Here is a 23945-nt window from a genome sequence, read left to right on the forward strand (position 1 = left end):
TTTATTAATAAATTAAAATTTTATTACATTTTCCTCCCTAAGTTTGAAAATCTCACAATTTTTCCTCACTCAAAGTTTGAAAGGTGCTCATTTCTCCTTTCTCCTCTCCGATGACTATTCATCATCTTTGACTGTCGGTTATCTTCCCTTCTACCTTCTCTCCCTCCTAGTCACTCTCCTTTCAATTTTTAATTGTCTTCATCTTAGACAAAGATGACTGGTCTTAAGATAAAGACACGTTGTCTTTGTCTCTCAAACGAAGATGGTGCATTTTCGTCTCAAAGATCGATTGTCTTCATTAGATGAAGACGGTCGAAAATTAAAGGGAGAGTAACTGGGAGGGAAAGTGAAGGCAGGGGGGGAACATGGTCAATGATCGCAGACGCCAAATGGTCGTCAAAGAGAAGAGAAAAAAATCTTATAAAATAAATAATCATTTTTTAAACTTTAGATAAAAAATATTATAAGATTTTTAAATCTAAGAAAAAAAATATAATAAAACTTTAATTTTTTAAAATTTTTAGTAAATAACGGTTTTACCTTTAACAATAATATAAATTTTTTATAAAAATTAACTTAAAAATAGATATTTTAATTTTAAAAAATTAATAGACGGGAGTTTGAAATAACATTAAACCTTGGGTGGGAACGGCTTTTGGCCTAAAACTTTACTCAAAACCAAACACTTTCTTAAGTTTTATGGCGATAATATATATTTAGCAAATAATGTTAAAGGGGACTTTAGGTTATTCCACGAAAGCCTGTGGGATTTTGTCCATGTGGCATACCCCCAAGGGTTTTGCTAACTCCAATTTCGAATCTTCGATTAAAAAAAGGCTTGGGCTTTAGGTTATTATGAATTGGGCCAGGCTTCTTTAGAAAACAAAAAAGGCCTGGACCTCAACAAACAAATCCTAACTGTACACTTACTCTACGAAGACACAAGTCGACGGCTAAAATAACAGCGCTCAGCAAAGGGAGCATGAAGGGGAAGTTTCTCGAAACGGCAGAAAGTATTTAAAGCAGAAAAGAGAAATAAAAACGAAGATTCAAAGCAAACCCTAGGTTCCGTGATTCTGAGGTGAAATTATCATTTCTATATTTCTTGTTAAAATTCTTCATATTTGATTAGTAATTTAAACTTTATTTGCTCTTAGATTTTAAGATTTCGCGTTAAAATTGGAAATGTGTCGGTATATTTAATATGATTGTGCGATTGTGGGATGATTTGTTAAGTTGGAATTTTCTTTGATTTTATTTGAATTGATTGCAAGATCGAATGATGGAATGGAAATTGATTCGTTTGCCTCTTGATTTGTTATTATTATCGTTTTCATGTTTAATATCAATATTCCTTTACTGTTTAGGGTTGAATTTTGTGAAATTAAAATTTCTGTTGGAAACTAATTAAGTTTCGAGAATGCAAGTTTTATTGATTCAAATTAATTGACTATTGTGATCATTTGAAACCCTTGAGAGGAGTAGTATGGCTGATGAATGGGCAAATATATCATCTGGTTTGATGTGAGGAATTCATGCCTACTGAGGAAGCCCACTTTTTTTATTTGTTTATCATGTTCAGTAGGTTTTATTGTCAGTATTTTCAAAGGGCGTACTGTTGAATGAAAAATAATCTTATTAAAAAACAAAAATGAAATAACTGTCTGTTTTATTGAACGTTTATAAGCTGTTTTTAAGTATTTTTTTCCCATTCACAGGTTGTGATATTGTGGGGAAATGAGGGGTCGAAGCTACAGTTACAGTCCACCACCAAGGGGTTATGGCAGGAGACATCGCAGCCCTAGCCCCAGAGGTCGTTATGGAGGTCGTGGTAGGGACATGCCTACCAGTCTTCTGGTCCGGAACCTACGCCATGACTGCAGGTTTGTTTTTTATGATTAGTCATGCTATTTGCCTGTCTTGGGATGTAGATATCACCTTTTGGTGTTTCAGATTTTTTTTTTTTTATAAATTAAAAATGGACATGCTGGAGTGTAATCCTTATTTTAACTGCACAAAAGTGTTATGTGTATTCTGATAGTGTGATATGGGGCAGATCTATCACTTCTGTCATATTATATATATGGATTATTTGTTTATTTCTTATGCTTGGTTAATTCAAAATGAAAGTTGGGAGTTGAACCTAATGGCTTGGTTATATGGTTTGTTTTATGAGTAATGTGTCTTTTTGTGTGGAAAGCCAGAATGGTTTTTACTGTTTATATAAGCCAAACACGAGTTCTAATTGACAAATGTAAGTTTTATCTATCAAACTGATAAGCATGCGTAATTTACAGGCCAGAAGATCTACGAGGACCATTTGGGCAGTTTGGTCATTTGAAGGACATTTACTTGCCACGAGACTATTACACTGGGTAATTATGTCTGTTGTTGTGCCTGTATAGTTTTTCTGTCTGTTAGTGAATGTAGCACAATAAGTAAGAGTGTCAACGCGACTGTCCCCCTCCTGCCTATGCCGAGTGTTTTTTCTTAATTTTTGGGGGAAGGGAGGGCAGAGGGGGACTGTTTCTTCATTATCTATGATTGGTTTATGGGAATTTGGTTGTGTTTATTGGAAGTGTTGAAGACACCAATGAAGTAATAAAGAACTTTGTTGAAGAGAACAATGAAGTAATAAGAGTACTCTGTTGAAGACACTATCAAGTGATAAGAGTATTGTTCAAGATGATTTTAATGTACATCAAGATGGGAAGAAATGGTGGGTTTGAATACATTTTGAAGAAGTTCAAGTCTTGAAGAATTGTCAACTCATTAGATTTTTGGCTCTTACAAGGTTAGCTGCCATATGATTGTTTTTGCTGACTACTGTGAGTATATGGGTTGTGCTTATCATGATATCCCATATTACCCTTGATTCAGGATCATGTTTGTGATTTTGGGTATCAGCTATATGTGGTTAAATTTCTGTGTGTGTTTCTGCTAGTATTGTGATGCTTAATATGTGTATGCGGCAGGGAACCTCGTGGTTTTGGTTTTGTCCAGTATTTAGATCCTGCTGATGCAGCTGATGCCAAATATCATATGGATGGTTATGTATTTCTTGGCAGAGAATTGACTGTCGTATTTGCGGAGGAAAACAGGAAAAAACCTTCAGAAATGAGAGCAAGGGAACGGGTTAGGTAAGGAAAGGTCATTTGTTATAAACTCTTCTAAGTGTGAAAGCTTTCTTAATTTAAATAAAGAAAAATGCCACGTGCACACACTTTGAGTACACAAAATGTCTACACATATGTTATCATGTGATTGAGTATTAATTTATATTTAATTCAAAATTATTTAATCACATAAAAGTGTGTACAAATAGTTTTATTGTTAAATAAAATCTTCTAATGACTTCTATGACTGGGTTGAGCTAATTTTGATGAACAAATGTTTTCTTATCAGGGGTCAATCATATGATCGTAGGCGGTCACCGCTTGAATATTCCCGATCACCACGTTATGTACGGAGTTATTCTCGTAGTCCAGATTATTATTCCCCTCCTCCTAGGCAAAGGCGATATTCAAGGTAATTTGAATTCTCTTCTCTATATTTGTGGTTGTTACTACTATGCAATTTCTAGTTCTTTATCTCTTCCAATTTAAGACAAGATGAAATTTACTAACAAAATGTCTTGTGTTGCAATGCAGGTCAATGTCACCAAGAGACAGAAGGTACAGAGGGCGATCTTACTCGAAGTCGCCTTATTCAAGGAGCAGGAGCAGGAGTCGAAGCAAAGAATATAATAGATGAATCTAGTAGGTTGGATGATTAATTTTCGCTTGCTTTGATGATATGATTATAAGTTGAACCAAATTATAGAACATTTTGCTTTATGGAATTGCATTTTGCTGATATTAGGCTTGTGTACGCATTTAAATTTTATCTTTAGTACTATGTTACTAGCCTGTGTACGGATTCAAGCTTTCTATCATATCTTGATACCGTGCAAATATATAATATGTTCTGGGGAAATTTTTTTCATTTTCTGTTAGGTTTTGCTAGAAGTTCTTATCAATAATAAAAAGATGAAATGATCTTTATAATAATATTAAACTAATAAAAATATTTTTACAATTTATTGAATATATTCAAATAATTTTCCTCATACTTGAGCTAAGAGACTTTGGATACAATCACACACCTCAAAGGATCGGATTGAATCAAAAACCAATGTAAACGTACTCTTTCAGGCATGTAGACTTGCCCACCGTGTCTTACTCTTTTCTAAAAGGGGATATTACGAGAACTCTTCAACCCATCTCCTCTCTTCTCTATCCTTTTCAGACTTACCCGCCTCTATAATTCTTCTTGTGCTTTAATACCGTTTGACAATAACAATTCTGCAGTAGCAATTCAAAGCATAAACTGTTTTGCAATTGGAATTCGAAACCATGTTACAACGTGTTTCAGTGGCTTCTTATCTGCTAGCGATAGGCAAGCTCAACCACTGTGAAAAGCCTATTGAAACCAGCCATGGTGGTGGTGGATTGGCCATTTGATAGTGGTGATGCTGGGTTGGTTGACAGTCTCAAGTTTGTAGAGTTGTCAGGAGGGGTTGACTGCTTTCAGCTGTGATTCAGTAGGCAGTGGACCATGGTGATGGTGGTGGTGCTATTGAGTTGGTTGACGCAACGTTAAGAACGTAAGAAGGAAGAGGAAAGGTAGACGGAAGATGAAGAAAGGTGCCCAGTGCAAAAGGAAATTGACTCTTTTCTGATTTCACCCTTATCAGAAATTGTTCAAATGACAGTATATGATATACACAACAAAAATCCATGACAGCTGAAAAGTAACTCCTTTTCATGCTTTAGGTAATGAGTAACGATGAAAAGTAAACTGATTCATAACATAACATGCAAAAGGAGAAGAAATTTTAGTAATCAAATTGACTGGAATCCAATGTAAAACAGATGCAATTATGCTTCTAACCTGCCTATATAAACAAATCACATCTTGTGGTCTGATTATCATATGCTGCGGCAATCTCCTAAACCACCCATGCCTTGAACAAAGTGTTGCAGAAATACTAACCATAACTTATTTTCCATGCAGAAGATACGCCATGCTGCGTAATTCACCTAACATGCATTTTCAGGGGAAAAAACCACTTTTTGCAAGATTACCAGGGTACTTCACAAAAAAATATTACATATTTCAATTCAGGCAAGTCACACCAAAGCATTTTGACATAAATGTTGTTCTTACTAAAATTGTTACTTCAACATCTCGCCTACAATTAACCATTTGAACAAGCACAGGCCTAAGACACCAAGAATTCTGGTAAGAAGTAGATGGCACCTCGACCTCTTTCATTCAGTATGCGGTTGCAAAAATAAATTGAGAAATCTCTCTTCAGTAGCATCATACATCCTCATTTTCTTAAAAAATTAGAAAAAGAAAAAAGTGGCACACAAGCTTTGAGAACACTGTAGAGGCATTTAAGCTTAAGGTGTCACTAAGAAGATACCCAAAAATAACAAATAGGCTTTTAAAAATTACATTATCAAAATTATCAGGCTACTTGTGCGTTTAAGACAGAAGAAAGTTGTCCATATTTTTTTGTCACTTAAAATATTATTTAAGGTTGTGATAATATTTATTTGAATTAACTTAAAATCAAATGTGTGTTTAGCTCTTCTACATAAAACCCTCATGTTTAACATCAACGACCAGTGATTTCGAAACGTTTCAAAAATTGGTCGGCGAATTGACCTTCATATTCCACATTCACTTCGGAAGAAACTAGCAATCAAAAAATGTGGTTAAGCCGTTATAGCCGTTGGCCTTCCCGCTTTCATAACCTTCATTTTCATTCACAAACGACAAAGCAACTTCTCTCCTCTTCCATCACCACCGCAACAACTCAATCCTCGCCGTCGCCATTGCCGCCGCCAATGCAGGTGGCGCTCACCGACTCCGCCGGACGGGGCGTGTTCGCAACTCGGAGAATTTGCGCTGGTGATCTCATCCACACAGCCAAGCCCATTGTCTCCCACCCTTCTCTCTCTTCACTCAACAGCGTCTGTTACTTTTGTCTCAGAAGGATTTCTTCAAATTCACCTGATTTTGAAGCTCATAGTGCTCGTTTTTGCAGTCAAGAGTGTGCAGAAAACTCTAAGGTATAACGGGGTTTCATTTTGTTTTTCTATATTCATCTTTTGTTTTCGGTAATGCGACCACCATATGTTTGAAGTTATGCTTCTCAAAGAAATAGGGTAAATTTACTTCGAATATTTAGCTGTTTTACAACGTCAAATATAGTGTTTGCTCGTTAACTTAGTCAATAGACTGTTGATTGCACTCAGCGACTAAGTCAGGATTTTGTTTCAGTGGGGCAACTTAAAAGAAAAGAATTGAAGTATGAAATTCTTAGATCAAAAATACAAAAATATTGATCATATAGATCAAACACATCAGACATGGATTAATTATTATTTTTTTTATGAATAAATGAAGATAATTTCGTGAAAATGAAGTTTAAAAAAACTGTTTCTGAATTATTAAAAAAATGGTTATTATGCTACTTTGCTGTATATTCAATAATAAAAGAAGAAAAAAGAAAAAGAGCAAGGTTAAAATATATTCAGGATTTAAGAAAAAAAAGTGGTACTATGTATTGATCCTTTTTACTATAAAATAAATTAAGGGGCGTTTATCATTGAAATCACAAACTAGAAGGCATTGACTGTATTTTTCAGGGAAATGGGGGCATGAGCGCCCACTCACATCTTATCTGTCCCTGATTTTGCTTGAGGGTCATGCTAGTATTGTATTGGTAATATTATCAGCAGATGTTTTGGTTATGGTTTGGTATTGGTCTAGTAATGTTGTCGGTTAATATTTTGGTTATGTTATAGTAAAGGCAGATTGCATTTTCATATTGAAATTTTGGGTGTGATTAATAATTTTTTGGTTTCATTTAATAATGTTTAGTAACTGTATTATATAAAATCAGCTGAATAACTGTCTATGATAATTAAAACATTTTTACTCCAGTAGCATTACCGGGTCAGGTATCATAATGGATTCTTGCTTGAGTTATGATGAATGTCATAATTAAGTCTACTGAAGATAAATAGCTCTTAACATTAAACAAGTTGAGTTTTGGTTTGAGCTGAGTGATTTTTTTCCATTTTAATGAAGTTGTGTTTGTGCATTCCTATTTCTCAGGATTTTTTTTATGTTGAGAGAACAGTAGATTGGTCCACCTTTGATGACTATTGCCGGTATGGAAGTTTCTTAACAACGCTACTTTACCAGTTTCACTTGCTTGAACAGTGAAAGATCAATATGATTGTTCACTGTTCATTTTGCTAGCCTTCAACACTTTATTTTGGTCGTTTCAAATGCTTATATATATATATATATATGTTTTTCATTCTCCTTTGTAAAGGGACCAAGGATTGAAGTACCCTCTTTTAGTCAAGCGGTTGGCTTGCATGATTATATCAGGATCTGTATCAAGTGACAGTATTGACATACTTCAACCTGCTAGATTATCTCCTGAGATGATTTCAAAGGTAAGAAGCTTATTGTGAAAATTTCATCATGATGACTGTACAGTTTAGTAAAATAATGGGAAAAAAAATCATACACAGATCTTACATAATAAAAATCTAGGAAAGTGATTGGTTTCTTTGTTGCGCCATGTAATAGGAGCTTGAAAACAACTTTCATTTGTCTTCTGATGAACAATTCCTTCTAGCCATTGTGTAATGTCCACATGTTTTCTTGATGACATGACAGTTGATAAGAGTTGGAATGGTCGCCATTAGTGCACCTCATGTGATGCATGATTTATGACAATGGATGAAATAATGAGATGATAATTAGAAGTGCATTCATTGATAGATAGCCATGATAAGCCAATTGGTTTCGGGATTTTTTGCCTGTGTACCTGTATGAGTTCTTCTGGTAGTAAAGTGTTAAGATGACTGATGCTATTTTATCCATGTGAGAATTTCAGATGGAAGAGGGTTTTCATTTGCTAAGGAGTGCTTTAAGGAAGGCAGATGTCATGGATGAAGAACTGAAATGTATCCCCTACATTACTTGATCATTATGTCTCTATTTTTTTCCTTTAATTCAGTGGTTCTATGGCTATCTTTTTTTGAGAAATTAGTTGGCTTTGACATTACAAGTCCTAAACAAGCAATGGTACATTAGTGTGCTGGCACGGATTCGTATCAATGCGTTTCGTATTGAATTGGCTGGAGGATCGTATGAAGATCTTCTTTCATCAGCTGCAGCCTCTATAGATGGTGATGTTGCAGTTGGGAATGCTGTTTATATGCTTCCATCTTTTTACAATCATGATTGTGGTTAGTGCCTTCCATTTTTGTTTGTTTATTTTCCTCAATAAAAAAATTTAATTTAGTGACCCTCTACTTGAAAGGCTTATATTACCTAGTAACCTTATTTATGTAGAGTTTTACAGCAATGTTATTTTATTATGCTTTTTTTTACATGGATAAATGAGAAGGGGAATGTAAGGAATAATAGTCACTAGTAAGAGAAGAAACCAAGTAGAAAAGGAACTGAATTAGTTGATTTTGGACTACAGATCCAAATTCACACATTATATGGATAGACAATGCAGATGCAAGATTAAAGGCCCTTCGTGATGTTGAGGCAGGTTTGTCTTGTGTACTTCAGTTTTGGTATGAGATCTAAATTGCCTCTTTGCTATTTCATGTTATGGAATGCTATATCTGAAAATCTATTTGCCTGATTGGATGAAAAGACAAAAACTTCTTCTGGGTATCTAATTTGATAAAACAATGGTTTCAGTCATTAGTAACTGCAACTTATTTATGGCTGTTAAATTTTTATGGGAACATGCATTTTCAAACAGGTTTGTGCAAAATTGTAATGCAACATCCATAACTTACCATTTCTGTTGCTTAATTGCAGGGGAAGAGCTTCGCATATGCTATATTGATGCAAGTATGGGTCACAATGCTCGGCAAACTCTCCTGGCTGAAGGATTCGGTTTTCGATGCAAATGCCCTAGGTGTTTATCTGGTGGTTAAGCAACTTTCTTGCCTCATTTCATGTTTGTCCAAAATAATGCAGAGACAGATGTGAATTTGCTTCTTGCACTTTCTACTGTGCATGAGCACTACTTTTTCGATCTTCTTGTGCCCAGAACTATTGGATGAAGAGATGTACTCTTACCTAATTAAAATTCCATGAAGAAATAAAACTCAAGGCCTAATCAAATCTGCTAATACATGGGAACAACACCGGATACTATATGAAAGGGAAACAGTTTTTTGTCTGCCTATATAGGATTTTAAAGGAAAATATAGAAACTAAGAGCATTTACTTATTACAATTACTGGAAAGTACTCTGCCTAACGGGTGATAATTAGTTAATTAATTTATTAAACAAGCTGCATAGAAATTTAGCTACACATCCCTCTTCCCTTCATGACATGCCTCCTTAAGCCTGGTACATGAACGTTTGTTATGTAATCTTTCCAGTCTATGCTCCTCATATCAAATCCGAAACTTCTTTTCTCTTCTTCTGACATGTTATCCATTAATCTCTGTGTATTGCTATTATCAAACCTGAAAATTGTTGATTCAATACATTAGTTATGAAAACAAAAAAAATGAAAGAAGTAGATAGTTTTATATTCTATATTATTAATCTTCTAATTAACAGTTGTTGGATCGAGTTGAATTCTTAGTTGGCATTGTTTACTTCAACTCAACTAAAAAATCCACATCAGTTGCAGAAATCGGTAATGCTACCGTCCATGTGAACCATCAGGGTGTCCATTGCTTTCTTGGAATAACCGTTCACATGGTGGCAGCTTTACCCTGGCATTGTAGTCTTGCCCATACTTTTTAATATTCAATTGTTTCATTGTGAGAAAGTGCTAACCTTCCTCCATAAAATGTGTATGGCTCATATATACTAGCCAAGTACTTAGCTTGTTCGACTGACTTTCTGCAAATAATTTCAAGTTTCTGAGACAGTTTCTCATTCACTGAGCCCATGGCTGTTACCCCAATTCGCTCTGCAGCATCTCTCCAAAGATGAGTGGAGAAATCTTCCATGGAGCTGAAGAGCTTCATTGAAGGAACATGAATTGGCCTGCCCTTTGAGTCTACACATGGTGAGGAATTGTAGTGCGCATAGAGAAGCCTAGCAAGATCTTGGAAAACTAGTGGATTCACAACAGATGAAGCAACTTGATAGACTTTTATATCTGGTTTTTGAATCATTCCATGCCATGCTATGGCTGCCAATGTCGCATTAACAACCATATCAGCAGGGACCTGCATCCCGCCATGTTAAGGTAGTTAGTTATGTCATAAAGAATAAGTAATGTTTGTATATATACTTTTAAGTACATAATTAGGTATATAGATGATGTGTTATCATAAGATTGAGTGTTACTTTATCTTTAATTCAAAATCACTTAATCACATGATGAAATATCATCTGTATATTCAATTATATACTCAAAAATGTGTCTACATAGTTTTATTGATAAAGAATAACGTTACCCCCACATAGATTAGTGGATCATATGATTTGATGATCCATGTGAGGCTGGCATCATTCATTATACTGTATATAGTCCTCTGTCGAAAATAATGTATAGCATAATTTAGTAGTTAATAGGTATACTTACTACATCAAGTATCCCATTTGGGTCAACTAGAAACCCTGTGAGCTGCCCTTTTCCGTAGTATAAAACTATGGGATCCATCATCCTATGAAACCAAAGATAATTTACAAAAAAATATCCTTAGAACATATAATAATATATCTAGAATCAAACACATACATACATACATACCTATTTCCTTCCATCCATCCCGGGAATGGCTCTTTGAAAGTACTTTCAATAACACTAGGCCGAATAATCACCACTGGAATGTCACCTCTCCTGTTATTAATGATCATCTCTCCCATAGCCTTTGTAAACACATAGGTGTCTTGCCACCCATATTTTCTTGCCCTGTTTAATTTTAATTAATCAAAACTTAATCCATCTTGACTCACCAATTATTTTCAATTGCAAAATTAATTAATTACCTTTCTAAACCTAATTTCTTCATCTTTTGGGCTACTTCACTGTCTTGAGAGATTTGCTTGGAATATTTCAGAGCCATGTTTATTTCATTTTCAACATCCAGGGCTGGTACAAATCTTGCTGTTGCAGTAGCCTTGGAGGTAACATTTTCTCTTGCTATGCTATCTCCCATATTGAATGCCTTCTCCATTATTATTCCTTGTCTTTGCCCATTTACATAAGCTGTTCATGGAAGAACTTTCATAAGAAAATTTGATTAAATTTAAAATCAATATGAAGTTCTTTAATTGAACTTGCCTGTTGAAACTTGCACAAAGAGCTTAAGTTTCTTGCACTTCTTTGCAAATTCCATTAGATGGCAAGGCCCTCTTGTGTTTATATCAATTGCAACATCGTACCTAAAAATCTTAAATTGGTCAATATTTATATCACAAGTTTGTACTCATTATTTGTATACATAGTTTTATTGATCACAATAAAAACTTTTTAGTTGAAACACGAAATGTCTATATCCATCATACCAAAAATTTTATTTTTGATAAAAAATAAATTAGGGCCCTAACCTTTCATCGAATGTTGTATTAGCGGCGGAATTTACAATTATGTCCACTTCTTTTAAAATCATATCAGCAAAGTCCCCATCTAATCCAAGATTGGAGTCAGAAACATTTCCTACTACAGGGACCAGCTTGTTCAACATGAAAGCTTGGTAGGATTTTCCATAGGTTTGTTGAAGACACTTGAACAGCTCTGAATTAATTATCTAAAACAATAACATAAATCAATTAACTAATGAATTATTATAAACTAAAGAAGAAAATAATACTTAATTTCAGACATTAACAAATTAATTAACATACTTCACTTTTCAGTCTTTCCATTGCAGCAGCTTCATTTTTAGCCTTGATCAACACAAATATCTTTCCAACATCAGGCACTGTTCTTAGTATTTTCTCTATAAAAACTGCACATTAATTTTTACCCAGGAAAAATAAAAACAAAACCTAGTTAATATAATATTATATAAAATGAAATAACTGAAAAAAAAAACAAAGAAAAATCAAAGGAATTGTAAGTACAGCACACAAATACATTCATGCCAACTTATGAGTACCCTTTTTTGTATAAGTTAAAAACTGTAATCTTTACAAATTTATGCATATATATAAATAGATATATGTATATGTTTCATAAAATACTGACCACCTTAATACATTTATGTATACTATATCATATCAAAAGTATATAAAGATGTCCCAACGATCTTTGTTCAAAACAGAAATGGATACTGCATTTTGTTAAACTTAAAGACTGCTGATTTTAATCTTTAACATGGTTGTCGAATCACGTATCTTTTCGTAGAGTGAAAATCTAATTTTCTATATCGTGTACCTAATCATATTATATGATCAGTCTTTTAAAAAATAAAATAATAAAAAAATATTGACACATTATCTTTTTGAAAAATAATACAAACACCTTTAAAATTTTAAAATTTTTTATATACGTCTTTATCATATCATCATTTTCTCTAAAAAAGTATATCGATCCATATCAATAATATGTATCGCATCTTAAAATACACATCGTATCGTATAATATGTCTATTATATAGTATTAATTTAATATATTTTAAAAAACTTACTATTTTTTATATATATCATATCATAAGATACGTATTACCGTATATCGTAGAATACTAATACTCATAATCTATAATAAATTGTACTAGAAAAAAAAAATAGAGAGAGAGAGAAAGTAAGACATTGGTATGAGAAAATGACTGTTTGCATTAGTACCTTTTGCCAGAAACCCAGTTGCCCCAGTAACAAAGAAGCCTTTTCCTCTAAGAAACTTGACAATACCAATCCCATTCTGCAACTCCACAAGAGAAGAAGCAGCAGTACCATTTTTATAAGGCACCAAATCCTTAACAGCAAGCTCAGTTTGGCCATTTCCATTGGCAGACAAAACCAAGCTTCCAGCATCCATAACGGCTGCATTATTTTTATTGCTATTATTATGATCTTTGTTAACCAAAACTGAAGAAACAACACAAGCACTTGTCTTCCTCCTCAAATTGGGCTCACATTTTCGAATAATTTTTACTGATTTATTTGGAGATATCGAGAGAGAATTAAGGAACAAAGCCCCCGTCATCTCTGCCAAAAATTTGAAAGAAAAGAGTGGCTTGGAAGCTAAGCAAGAGGTTAGTTTTTTGAAGTTAAGTGAAAATTAGGAAAAATCTTGAGCTAAAACATACCTTCCCAAAACAAAAATATAAAAAAACAAAAAAACAAAAACAAAATAGAGCAAGTAAACTAACAAAGTTCTATAAAAATGAGATGGGTTTGGTTTGATTTGGTTTGGATTTAATAGAAAGAAAATGAGAGAAAGAAATGAAGAGACAAAGAAGATGAGAATTAGCTAGGTTTATTTTATGTTTAAAAATGTATAACTCTCTTTATGCCTCACTCTTCATGCAAAATTACAAGCTTATTAAATTTATAATGGCTAACATGGTGGGAATTTTCTTTCTCCTTCTTCTTTGATTATTATTATTATTTGAATCCATTAACTTCTATCTATAGAGAAAGTCATGTGAGAATAAAGGGTGTGGAAGAAGATTCATTACGGGTTTGGTTGGGTTGGGTTGGGCTTTTCTTTGAGCTCATTTATGCAATATGTGAAGCATGCTAGATATTCTCACTGAGCATATCATCAGTACATTAGGGCTGACTTTGTTGAATGAGAATTTCCTTTACTTTTTTGTTAATTATGATAAGAATATTTTAGTTAAGCAATATTATGTATATCTATTTTGGATATACAAATTGATGTATACTTATATATATCATCGTATGATTATGTATCATTTTATTTTTAATTCAAAATCATTCAATCATATAACGAGATAAATAAATATATATTTATTTATATATTTAAAATAAATACATATAGTTTATTTGATTTTAGTTTATTTATGCTTCAACATTAACTTCACAAAGACTATCAAGAAATATATCTATCAATGAACAAGCTTTTTCCTTCGTATTCAGAGGCATTTATTGAGTTTTAAGTTTATTATACTATTCTTACTTTGTATAGATGATTGACTTTCAATTAGAGATGCCAATGGGACAAAGAAGAGCCAAATACCCTAGTCTTTATCTTCATTACTAAAACTTTTTCGTATCTTTGATACGAAAATGAAAAGAAATCTTTATCTCCTTCTCATAAGAAAAATTGTTCTCTCCTTCCTTTACTTATTCTGGTGAGGAAAATCTCCCTTTTCTTCTCCTTTCGATCATCCTCGTCTACATTTTTATCCTGATCCCCATCTCATTTAAACTCATAGTAACATGTAGAATAAAAAATAGAAACCATATATACCAACAGCTAGGGCTGAAAATGAACCCAACCAAACTTGAACAAAACCCAACTTGTTTTGGATTGGCTAAGGCTCAGGCTCGCCAAACTCGCTCAATCACGTATTCATCTTCGATTCATTTGATAATTTTACTGTTTGTAATTGGTCCACATTAGTTCAGGTTCATGTACATAGCTCGGGTTCGCATAAGATATTCATGTCGACTCGATTATCAAACTTGGCTTTGGGCTCATATTTCAAGCTCGTTTCAAATTCTGAAGTATTTAAATGTACAATAATATGTATCATATGCAACTTGCTTAAAAGGTTTTTCATTTAAATGAGTTGTGCTCAGTTTGCGAAGCCTCGAAGCCCATATTCAAACAAGTGATTGTTCTTCACTTAAAACTCAGGCTCGCATTCGTTTAGGACAACTCTGTTCAAGCTCGTTCAAAGAAAACTCATTTCAACCCTAAACAAACTCGTTTCGAATCCAATCTTACCAATAACATTTCAATCACTCTTATTAAAATATAAAGGGAAAAATAAAATTAAATGTAAGAGGGAAAGCACTAGACTAGATATTGATTTCCTTTATCTCGAAACTAAGCCATGGAATGAAATCAGGCCGGAAAAGAGAATAATAAGTCAACATTAATTAGAATAGAATATCTACATGTTCGGTACGTTGTAACACTTGATGTCTATTCGTGATTAGCTACACAATTTCTCCAGTAGAGCTCCAGCAAAGCTTTTCTAGTGCAGGACGCGTTAAAGGGCTTCTAACCTCCCTAATAAACATTCTTTCTGGGCAAAATCATCAGAGAAGCAGACCTAGAAATAAAATATAGGATATCAAACCCGGTTGGCATCTCTCAAACAAGAATCCGTGATTGCGCAACTGTGGCCGAAAGGGGAGGAGGAAATGAAGCAAGTGGAATGGAACTGGTATGGCAAGGCAGCTTCACAGGAAATAGTCGGGGGTTCTGCGGGTCACATCTGGTTCTCCTCTCTGAGGAGCTGGCTCAAACTGTAACAAGCTGAACTTTGTTGAATATCCAGAATGTCAAAATGGAATTGAACACTTAGCGATGAATTGAATGGCTAAAACCCTATGAGATTATCCTTGGGTTTCATCACCAATGAATGTTTTTGGAAACATTTAAATATCCGCAGTTTGTGAAAACATTAGAAAAAAATAAAATTTAACAGTCTCTTGCAGTAGTCTAAAAAATTAGTAGTTACACTAAATTCAAGAGAGAGAGAGAGACCTGGATGAAAGTGTGGATCATCGACTTCCATAATAGAGGCCATGTTCCCGCAGCGGTAACAGTAGTTAGGTGCACTGAAAATGGTAACCACCTTTTGTTCCTGTCCAATGAAGAAAAATAAAAGTCACACTCAAGAATCCCATCATGTAGGGAAAAAATAATATCTTATAATTATTTTTCGGTCTTTAAAAATCACATGTGCCCAGTTAAATCCATCCATGACCAACTGATGAGCTCCAGCAATCAACCTTAAGTTGTTTGCATGATTAAATTGTTCGGATATGTCCTGCAAAACAGAATGCAATCATTAAAAATGGAGTAAAGATAAGCGAGATAACCATTAAAACTTTGACAAAAGCTGATTCTTGAAAAATAAAAGTGGAATATTCATATTTGACTGACCATAACAAATCACACATGGGCCCTTCATGGGGAACCGCTTGAACACGGTCAAAGTTCCTGATGTAATCAAGGGTTTCAATTCAAGGGGATAGTCCACCATGCAGACAGAATATTTCTGACTCAACCCACATAGGAGGGAAAAAAAAATTTAGGTGTGCAGATACTATGATAGGCTATCAATAGTCAAAATCTTTCCACCATCATCATTCACTTCTGTCTCAATGCAAACCATGAGCAGAACCACAATTTTGATGACACTGATACAAATCCACATATGTTCCTCATCTTTCTTTTTACCATAAAATCCACTTTTCAGTGACCTTCAATAGAAGTATAGGGCACCGAGTTTCTCTTTCTTCTGTTTTTTAATTAGTGATAAGGAACTATAGAAGTTGCATTAATATACGCAATTCTTCTTTTACTTACTAAGGCAGTCAAAGGAAAGCAGTCAAAAAGGTCAGCAAAAATCCTCCAAATGTTAGCATTGCCATACCTGCAAAAAAGTCATTAAAAAAAGATATTATCTCCAAAACTGCAGAGTTTCCAAAGCCCATGTCAGTCCACATGGCAATGGCAGGACACACCGATAGGACCTAAGCAGAAATGACCATATCATCTCACAAATAGAAAGGAAAGTAAAAGCAACACATAAAATTAGTAAAAGCATCACTTAAAGAATTCCACAGAAGAACTGGCCGCACAAATATTGGCAAATCATCCTCAGTGTCATTCTGGAGATCTACTAACAGAATTACATCATTTTGTAATTACAAAAGTTGTGTATAAATAAGTGCAAGATGTATGCATAAACAAATGGAAAAGAAGGGGACTCAACATAAACTAGGAGTTTCGAGCTTCAACTGTTGGGTTCTACGGTTGTATCCCCACTCTCAATCTCCCAAAGTTATGCCAATTGCTCCCTCTTTCCCAAACCTTGGTGCAAGCAGGATTATTACCAAAGCCTCTACCTCTAGTATGTCTACTAACTATTTAGTAGTAATAATAAACAAAAACATATGAGAAACGATAATAGTAATAATTTAACTGGAAGTGATACAGAACATGTTTTGTTGTGAAGAGAGGACTCACTTCCGCAGACATTCATCGTAAAATCCATAAACCTGAGTAATCTGTGACAGATTCAATGAAGCAATATTTAGCTCAGTAGTCACAATCAAAACTCTACAAGTGTAATCAAACAAACAATTTATGCAAAATGAGACTCTTCCATTGTCACACTAGGAGGTAGAACCTATATATATTAACGAAAAAAGAAAAATCATTTTGACTTTAAATAACATGTATGCACAGAGGAAACAGCTTATTAAAGCTAGCTTCACTGAGATCATAAATGAACTAAACTACCAAACAAATTTGAAACATCATGGTGGAAGTATGTTCAGAATCTGAAAATTACTCTAGCTGTTTGGAATAAAAGGCCAGTAGGGGCAAAACAAATGAAACTAAAAGGAGAATAAGGAGAATATGAATGTACCTGACGACTTTCATGGTTTCCTCTAAGAATCGTGATCCTCTGAGGATATCGTACTTTAAGGGCCACTAACAGCTGGATTGACACACAATTCAGTATCACAAATAACTTTAAATGTATCCCTTAGCGTCAATTAGCAACAAACAAACAAATCAATATTGCTTGCCCCAAAGCTAACATACATCAAAAACTGCGAGGATATATTCATACAAATATAAAATTTCATTCATTGCAAAATATTTCAAATTAGTCTCAGAAAAATGCCTCAATATTTACCTTAGTAAAATGTTTTGGAAGCTTTGTTGATATCTGTTGGCTGTGTAGGCTGTAAAAATTAATTTAGGTGAGTTGTATGTGTCCTAGGGAGCAGTGTTGATTCAAGCTCACTCAGCATAAAGGAGTCAAGCTCAAACCTAGGCCTGGGCTCAATGAGTTGTTAAAGTTACTTTTACCAATATGGGATTTTTGGAATTAGGTTGAACTTATGTAAATGGGTGAAGAGAGTTGTTAATGTGTCTCTTTCTAAAGTGGAATTTTTGCAAACTTCACATATTATAAATAAGTTTACTCTTTTCTTTTCTCAATACAATTCAATTTTACTCCAATGTTTTCTTTTATTAGAGAACATCAATTTTAATAAATAATTATTTATAAATTCAAAACATATATGACATCATTTTGATCATCAATCATAATTGACTAAAGCGATATCTTTTTTTGCATTTGCAAACCACTCAAGAGCCAATAGAGTTGAGCCCCCATGACTTGAGCTTGATAGTTTTTTATACCCATGGATCAAGCTCGACCCATGGTTGCTCGTTTAGAGCTTGATTGAGTCGCATTAGCAATCGAGCTCTAACCAACTCAACTCAACTTAAATTTAGCTTTATTAAAGAGTAGATTTTGGAACTAATTTGGACTTACCGTGACAGTTTCAACAGAATAACAGCCATGGTCTACATAATCTCCCATAAACAAGCAGTTGGGATCCGGACACTGTCAGTTTGATACATAGGATCAGATTGAAATCAACAGGAAAATGTTCACAAGACAAATCAACAGAGTATCTTATGCAAAGACATAAAAATGCACAGCGAAGGCACTTCAAAAATCAAATCAAACCATATAGATTTTATCAAGCAATGGTAAAACCAATGATAGTATGCCCTTACTATGATTGTTCCTGAAAGCCAGTTGACAAAAACTAAGTCAGATAAAAAGGACACCAACTTAACTCTATTGTTAATGATTTTTTCCAATGAAGGAAATGCAATGTACCATTAATCACAAGAAATCCATCAAAACACAACTCCTATCTCCTATGCAGAGAGCAATAACAATGGCTTAATACTTTTTTATCTGACGGAGCATAAACTTAATAATATACGCCGATGCTTGATAAATGAGAAAACAGTTTCTGGACTATTGGCAATTTACCCAACTACAATATCTCTGGAGCACTTCAATCTGCAAAAGCATTTCTTTGACAGGACCAAACAATTATTTTAGACATTCCCTTGCTGAAACAGAAAGTTGAATACAAAATGGTTATAGTTAAGACTGATACCTTCCCTCCAATTTGAAAAAGTTCTGCAAGATCATGAAACTGCCCATGAATATCACCACAAATTGTTACAGGGCTTTTCACAGGCTGCAACACAAAAAAAAAATAATAATAATAATGCTCTATATAAAGATAAGCAATATGACATACACCAAACAAAAGGCAAACACAAGGAAAAAGTCAATACAAAAAGAGGCCAACAATCATACTGCAAGCAGAATTTAAGAACCAAGCAATTAATTTTCAAACTGAAGGCAACCAACGGCAGAGTAACAAGTTCCAAAGAAAATTCTTATCTTCCCTGAGAGTAGAAATAATAACAGAGCAAGTAACATATTTATTAAATAAAAGGATTCTCAAGAAAAGATAAAGTGATACACTGAGGAGTAAGAATAGGGGCAAACCTGGACATTGCTTTCGTCCATCATTATCTCCTTAGCCTTCTCACATAATGCCTTTACCTGCAGCACACCAAAGCAAACATGAGAAAAGTTATTGTTCAGCTTCTTTTGCTTATGAGAACAAACTGATGCACAATCAAATTTGATAAAATAAAAAATTAAATATAACAAGGGTGTGCTAAGATATGTTCCACTTGATAGTTGATGTAAGACCAACATTGGGCAGTGATCTTGAGCCTATCTCACCTCAAAAGCTTGCTCAAGAGATGAGCTTTTCCCTCACACCCAATTTATTTCCCAACTAATTTGGGATTCTCAACAATCCTTCCCCTCACACATTGACCCATCAATCCAACACCCTTCACAATAAAACACATGAACCTCCCCTTCAACCAAGCCAACAAGGACCTCTCCCTCTTTTAGGACTACGTTATTAGGCCAACTGAGGAGTAAGTGCAAGAAACCTCCCCCTTATCTAGGCCTCTAAGGATGGGCATTACCAGGTTGTAGACCGTATCATAGACTTGGATGAAATTGTTTAAAACTTCAACTGTCATACCACGTAAGACCAACATTGGTAGTGATCCATGTGATCCACGCCTCTCTCACCCCAAAAGCTAACTCAAGTGATGAAGTTTCCCTCACATTTATATACCCACACTCAATTTGTTTCCTACCAATATGAGATTGTTAACAATCATCCCCCTCACACATTGGGTCTTGGTCCAACACCCTTCACAACCAAACCCAAAAACCTTCCCCTCAACTAGGCAACAAGGGTTTATCTCTCATCTAGACCTACAAAATCAAGTCAATCGGAGAATGAGTGCAAGAAACCTCCCCATTATTTGGGCCTCTGAGGATGGGCTTTACACAGTTATAGGTTCAAAAGGACCGTATCGTGGACTTGGATGAAATTGTTTAAACTTTAGGCTTTGATATTAATTGTAAACATGGAAAACATATTCGGTCTAGGTATATAAGAGAAAAACTTCATCTCTTAAGTTAGCTTTTAAGGTGAGAGAAGCCCAAGATCACTACCCAATGTTGGCTTCACGAGTGGTATCAAAACTTAAGTTCAAACAATTCCATCCAAGTATTGGTCCATTTGAAGTTCCAACCTAGTAAAACCCATCCTAGAGGCTTAAATGAAGGGAAGGTTTCTTGCACTTACTTCCCAGATGGCTTAGTTGAGGGAGAGGTCATTAGGTTTGGTTGTAATAGATAGTGACATAAGACAAGCGTAATTGGGGTTGTGATATCATTTGCAAGGACGCAAAATATTGATATCATTCAATAAGACAAAAAAAATAACTAGATAATAATGTCAATATGCATAGAAATCTAAGAGAATATATTTAATTTTATTTCTTGATTAATGGATAACTGAATCACAAGAACTCATGTCCTTATATGGACTTATTTTTCTTAACTAAACTAGGAAAACTTACTAAACCAAAACACTAGTTTAACAAGAATTAGGAATATTAATTAATTCTAAACTTTATGAAACTTAGACTTCAAGTAAATAACATTAAATAAATTAAATAGTACGTTCCTAAAAGCAAAAAGACTCCTAAAGCTCTTTTATTACAATAAAAAAATTAAAAAAGAATTTTTAAAACTATTAAGAAAACTGATAACTTGATTTAAACCAAACTCTACAAACAAACTTGATTTAAACCAAACTCCACAAGCAAACTTGGTTTATACTAAACTCCACTCCACTAGGAATTGTAAGTCAACATACATAAGACTTCTTACATGGCTATACACCATCATACCACATCACCAAACAAGTTGTCATGTTATGTGTCACGTCATCCCTGGCTACCATCATGCACGCCTTTGGCTTGTGTCTTCAATATCTTCCACCCAACCACCCTCTAGCCATGGTTTTTTATCCTCTTTATTCGCCTTTTTCACCTAATCTCCCTTTTACTATGAATCTTCTTTTAATATTTTTTTCCTCTATGTTTTAACCTTGTTTTCCCTCTACGAGTTGAATGTTTTGGTCACCCATCAAATAGGGGTGAGCAAATTACTTGATTGGAACTGACCTCCTTCGAGCAAGTTCCAATTCCAATTTTTGTAGAACCTATTGGTTTCGGTTCCACCCCACAGGAATCACAACTGACCTTATACCGAATCCAAAAACATATAATGGGTACTGATCAAGTACCTGACCTAATACTTTTTTATTTTTTTCACAAAAACCTCTATAAAAAACAACATTGTTTTCTTTAAATCCCACTCTTTCTTCTTCAATCTTTGCCTCCTACTCTTAAATCTCGCTGCTCTTCTTCTATTTTCCTCTCCACAAAGACTTTGCTTTTTCTTCTTCTTTCATGAAAAAAAGGGAAAAGAATGGTCTTGTTGTGGGTTTCTAGTGGCTATAAGGTTGTCTTCTTGTTGTCACCCACTTATCCAGCCTCTATTGGACCTACATCGATCCTCACTGTCGTTTACCAAGGATGCTTACTTGATTCGATTATTTAGGAAAATAATAATAATAACATCAACAATAACAACAACAACAACTAGATAGGGAAGAAGAAGAAAAACAACAACAACAACAATAATAATAATAACAACAACTAGATGGGGAAGAAGAAGAAGAAGAAGAAAGTATTGTTAAAGGTGTGGTGCTATTATTGCGACAAAGAATTCAACAACAAGAAAGTTCTCCTTTTTCTACTTGATGCGTTGGAAGATAGTTGGAAAGATGTGGATTTGGTTTATTAAACTGGTGATGAAGAAGAAGAAAGAGAGACTTTTTTGGATGAGTGGTAAGTAAGTAGAAAAAGGAGAGTATATGATCAGATAGCTAGAACTATAACCGATTGGATAGGTTCTAGGTAAGAAGCTATCCATATAGGTTTTGATTCCAGCTCCTACATCTTAGGGATTGACTGGTTTTCATTTTGGTTTTGATTCCTACTTTTTAGGGCAGATATCCATATCAGCTTACCCCTAATGAAGGGTGTTGGACTAACAGTTCAATGTGTTATATTTAAAAACTCTCAAACTAAATAATACGATATTTAAAAATTTTATTGATTTTTTTACCTTTAACATTTTATTTCAGTTTAAAATAATAAATATGTTGTATTAATAAATATTTTATTAATATAAAATATAGATATCAATATCATATAATCTTATATTTGTATTTGAGATAAATTGTAATTTCAATTAGGCCAAAAGACTTATTCCCACCCAAGGTTAATCTCAAACTTCTATTTGTTAATTTTCAAAAATCTAAATACTTATCTGTTAATGGTTAAAGTTAATATAATAAATTACTTGTAAAGGCCAATTTGTTATTTAATTAATAAAATTAAAAATATAAAAGTTTGTATTATTTTTACTTATTGGTTTAAAAAATTAACAATTTTTTTCAATATTAAATTTTAAAAAGTTATATTTCTCCTATAAGGTTTTATTTTTTTCTTGCATCTCAAATGACTAGGCTTTGGTTGCGAATCAATGACACACAAAGATAACAATTAGACAAAAGACAAAGATCCAATGATGAAAAATGACAACAGAATAAAAAAGATAATGGAAGATGAAGCTTTAACTCATTGACTCAAAGTTGTCATAGGTGTTTTCCATTAAATAGACTCCAAAGAAAACAAATTACATGACCGACTCCTCAACTAGTTTCTCGTTTTTTATCAAATCAACTCCATGAAAGATGAATCACATGAAATGACTAGGTTTTTTTCACTTAGATTTTTTGATTTTTCACTAGCAATGAGTTCTCTTCGCTAGTTATTTGAGTTAGCAAAATTGAGTAGTTTTTCCTTGGTTTTCTTCATCAATAAGAGATAAAGAGAGAAGCCATTGGAGATAATGAGAGAAAATGGTAGAGGATAAAGGTGCAAGTGTGATGTTTCCAAACTTTGGGGGTGATTGAAACGAAAATTTTGAAAAATGATGAAACCCTAAGATAAAGGGGAAATGTCATTTTTCTAAATAATACACTCTTTCACAAAAATGTTAAAAAAGGTCAAATAGTATCTTACAATGAAATTAATTTATTCTGTTAGTTTTAACAATTATTGGATGTATATTTATATTTTTAAAAATTAATAGATAAAAGTTTGGAGTTACATTAAACCTTGGGTGGGAAAAAGTCCTATAACCTTTCAATTATTATCATAGTATTGCAGCACATGTAAATCACACCATTTACTTTACTTTATTTGATTGCACTGAGAGTTGGTTTGTAAGCTCACAATTTTCAACTATAAAGAGTGCAAATAATATGAACACTAAATAATAAATAGAAAGAAGACTTAGAAAAATTCACGCTTAACCATTGTCGCAGACCACGTATATAGAAAAGAAAATTAGGAACATCCATTCATTTAACATTTTTC

At 33.8% G+C, this 23945-nt stretch overlaps 3 protein-coding genes, 1 long non-coding RNA gene and 1 pseudogene across 10 annotated transcripts; 2 read left to right on the plus strand and 3 right to left on the minus strand.

Moving 5' to 3' along the window:
- The first annotated feature begins 929 nt into the window (after positions 1-929).
- LOC123210123 (serine/arginine-rich SC35-like splicing factor SCL33) lies at positions 930-3918 on the plus strand. Of its 2 annotated transcripts, none has more exons than XM_044628346.1 (6): positions 930-1081; positions 1719-1883; positions 2298-2375; positions 2976-3140; positions 3406-3528; positions 3651-3918. In XM_044628346.1, exons 2-6 carry the CDS (start codon positions 1738-1740, stop codon positions 3751-3753), a joined length of 615 nt encoding a protein of 204 aa, XP_044484281.1. In that variant the 5' UTR covers positions 930-1081; positions 1719-1737; the 3' UTR covers positions 3754-3918. The 2 variants fall into 2 exon arrangements, with proteins under 2 accessions (XP_044484281.1, XP_044484287.1); XM_044628352.1 differs by having other exon boundaries at positions 3069-3140.
- A 1686-nt stretch (positions 3919-5604) lies between these two features.
- LOC123211430 (histone-lysine N-methyltransferase ATXR4) lies at positions 5605-10173 on the plus strand. 6 transcript variants are annotated; one of them, XM_044630167.1, is made up of 8 exons: positions 5605-6122; positions 7174-7229; positions 7397-7523; positions 7970-8039; positions 8145-8324; positions 8567-8634; positions 8917-9027; positions 10038-10173. In XM_044630167.1, exons 1-8 carry the CDS (start codon positions 5760-5762, stop codon positions 10077-10079), a joined length of 1017 nt encoding a protein of 338 aa, XP_044486102.1. In that variant the 5' UTR covers positions 5605-5759; the 3' UTR covers positions 10080-10173. The 6 variants fall into 6 exon arrangements, with proteins under 6 accessions (XP_044486102.1, XP_044486108.1, XP_044486135.1 ...); XM_044630173.1 differs by having other exon boundaries at positions 9979-10114; XM_044630183.1 differs by having other exon boundaries at positions 5608-6122; positions 8567-8638.
- LOC123211461 (fatty acyl-CoA reductase 2, chloroplastic) lies at positions 9240-13312 on the minus strand. Its single transcript, XM_044630212.1, has 9 exons — positions 12857-13312; positions 11918-12021; positions 11621-11820; positions 11355-11455; positions 11060-11279; positions 10821-10982; positions 10653-10734; positions 9896-10293; positions 9240-9576 (listed from the first exon to the last, which is right to left on the minus strand). Exons 1-9 carry the CDS (start codon positions 13215-13217, stop codon positions 9411-9413), a joined length of 1794 nt encoding a protein of 597 aa, XP_044486147.1. The 5' UTR covers positions 13218-13312; the 3' UTR covers positions 9240-9410.
- Positions 13313-14990: 1678 nt separating this feature from the next.
- Positions 14991-18434, minus strand: LOC123223561 (annotated as a pseudogene).
- Positions 18435-18525: 91 nt separating this feature from the next.
- Positions 18526-20344, minus strand: LOC123217304. Its single transcript, XR_006502461.1, has 3 exons — positions 19727-20344; positions 19561-19611; positions 18526-19243 (listed from the first exon to the last, which is right to left on the minus strand). It is a non-coding gene; the product is annotated as an uncharacterized LOC123217304 (long non-coding RNA).
- Between the last annotated feature and the right edge of the window lie 3601 nt (positions 20345-23945).

Source organism: Mangifera indica, chromosome 1 (genome assembly GCF_011075055.1).
Source record: "Mangifera indica cultivar Alphonso chromosome 1, CATAS_Mindica_2.1, whole genome shotgun sequence".
Taxonomy (NCBI): domain Eukaryota; kingdom Viridiplantae; phylum Streptophyta; class Magnoliopsida; order Sapindales; family Anacardiaceae; genus Mangifera; species Mangifera indica.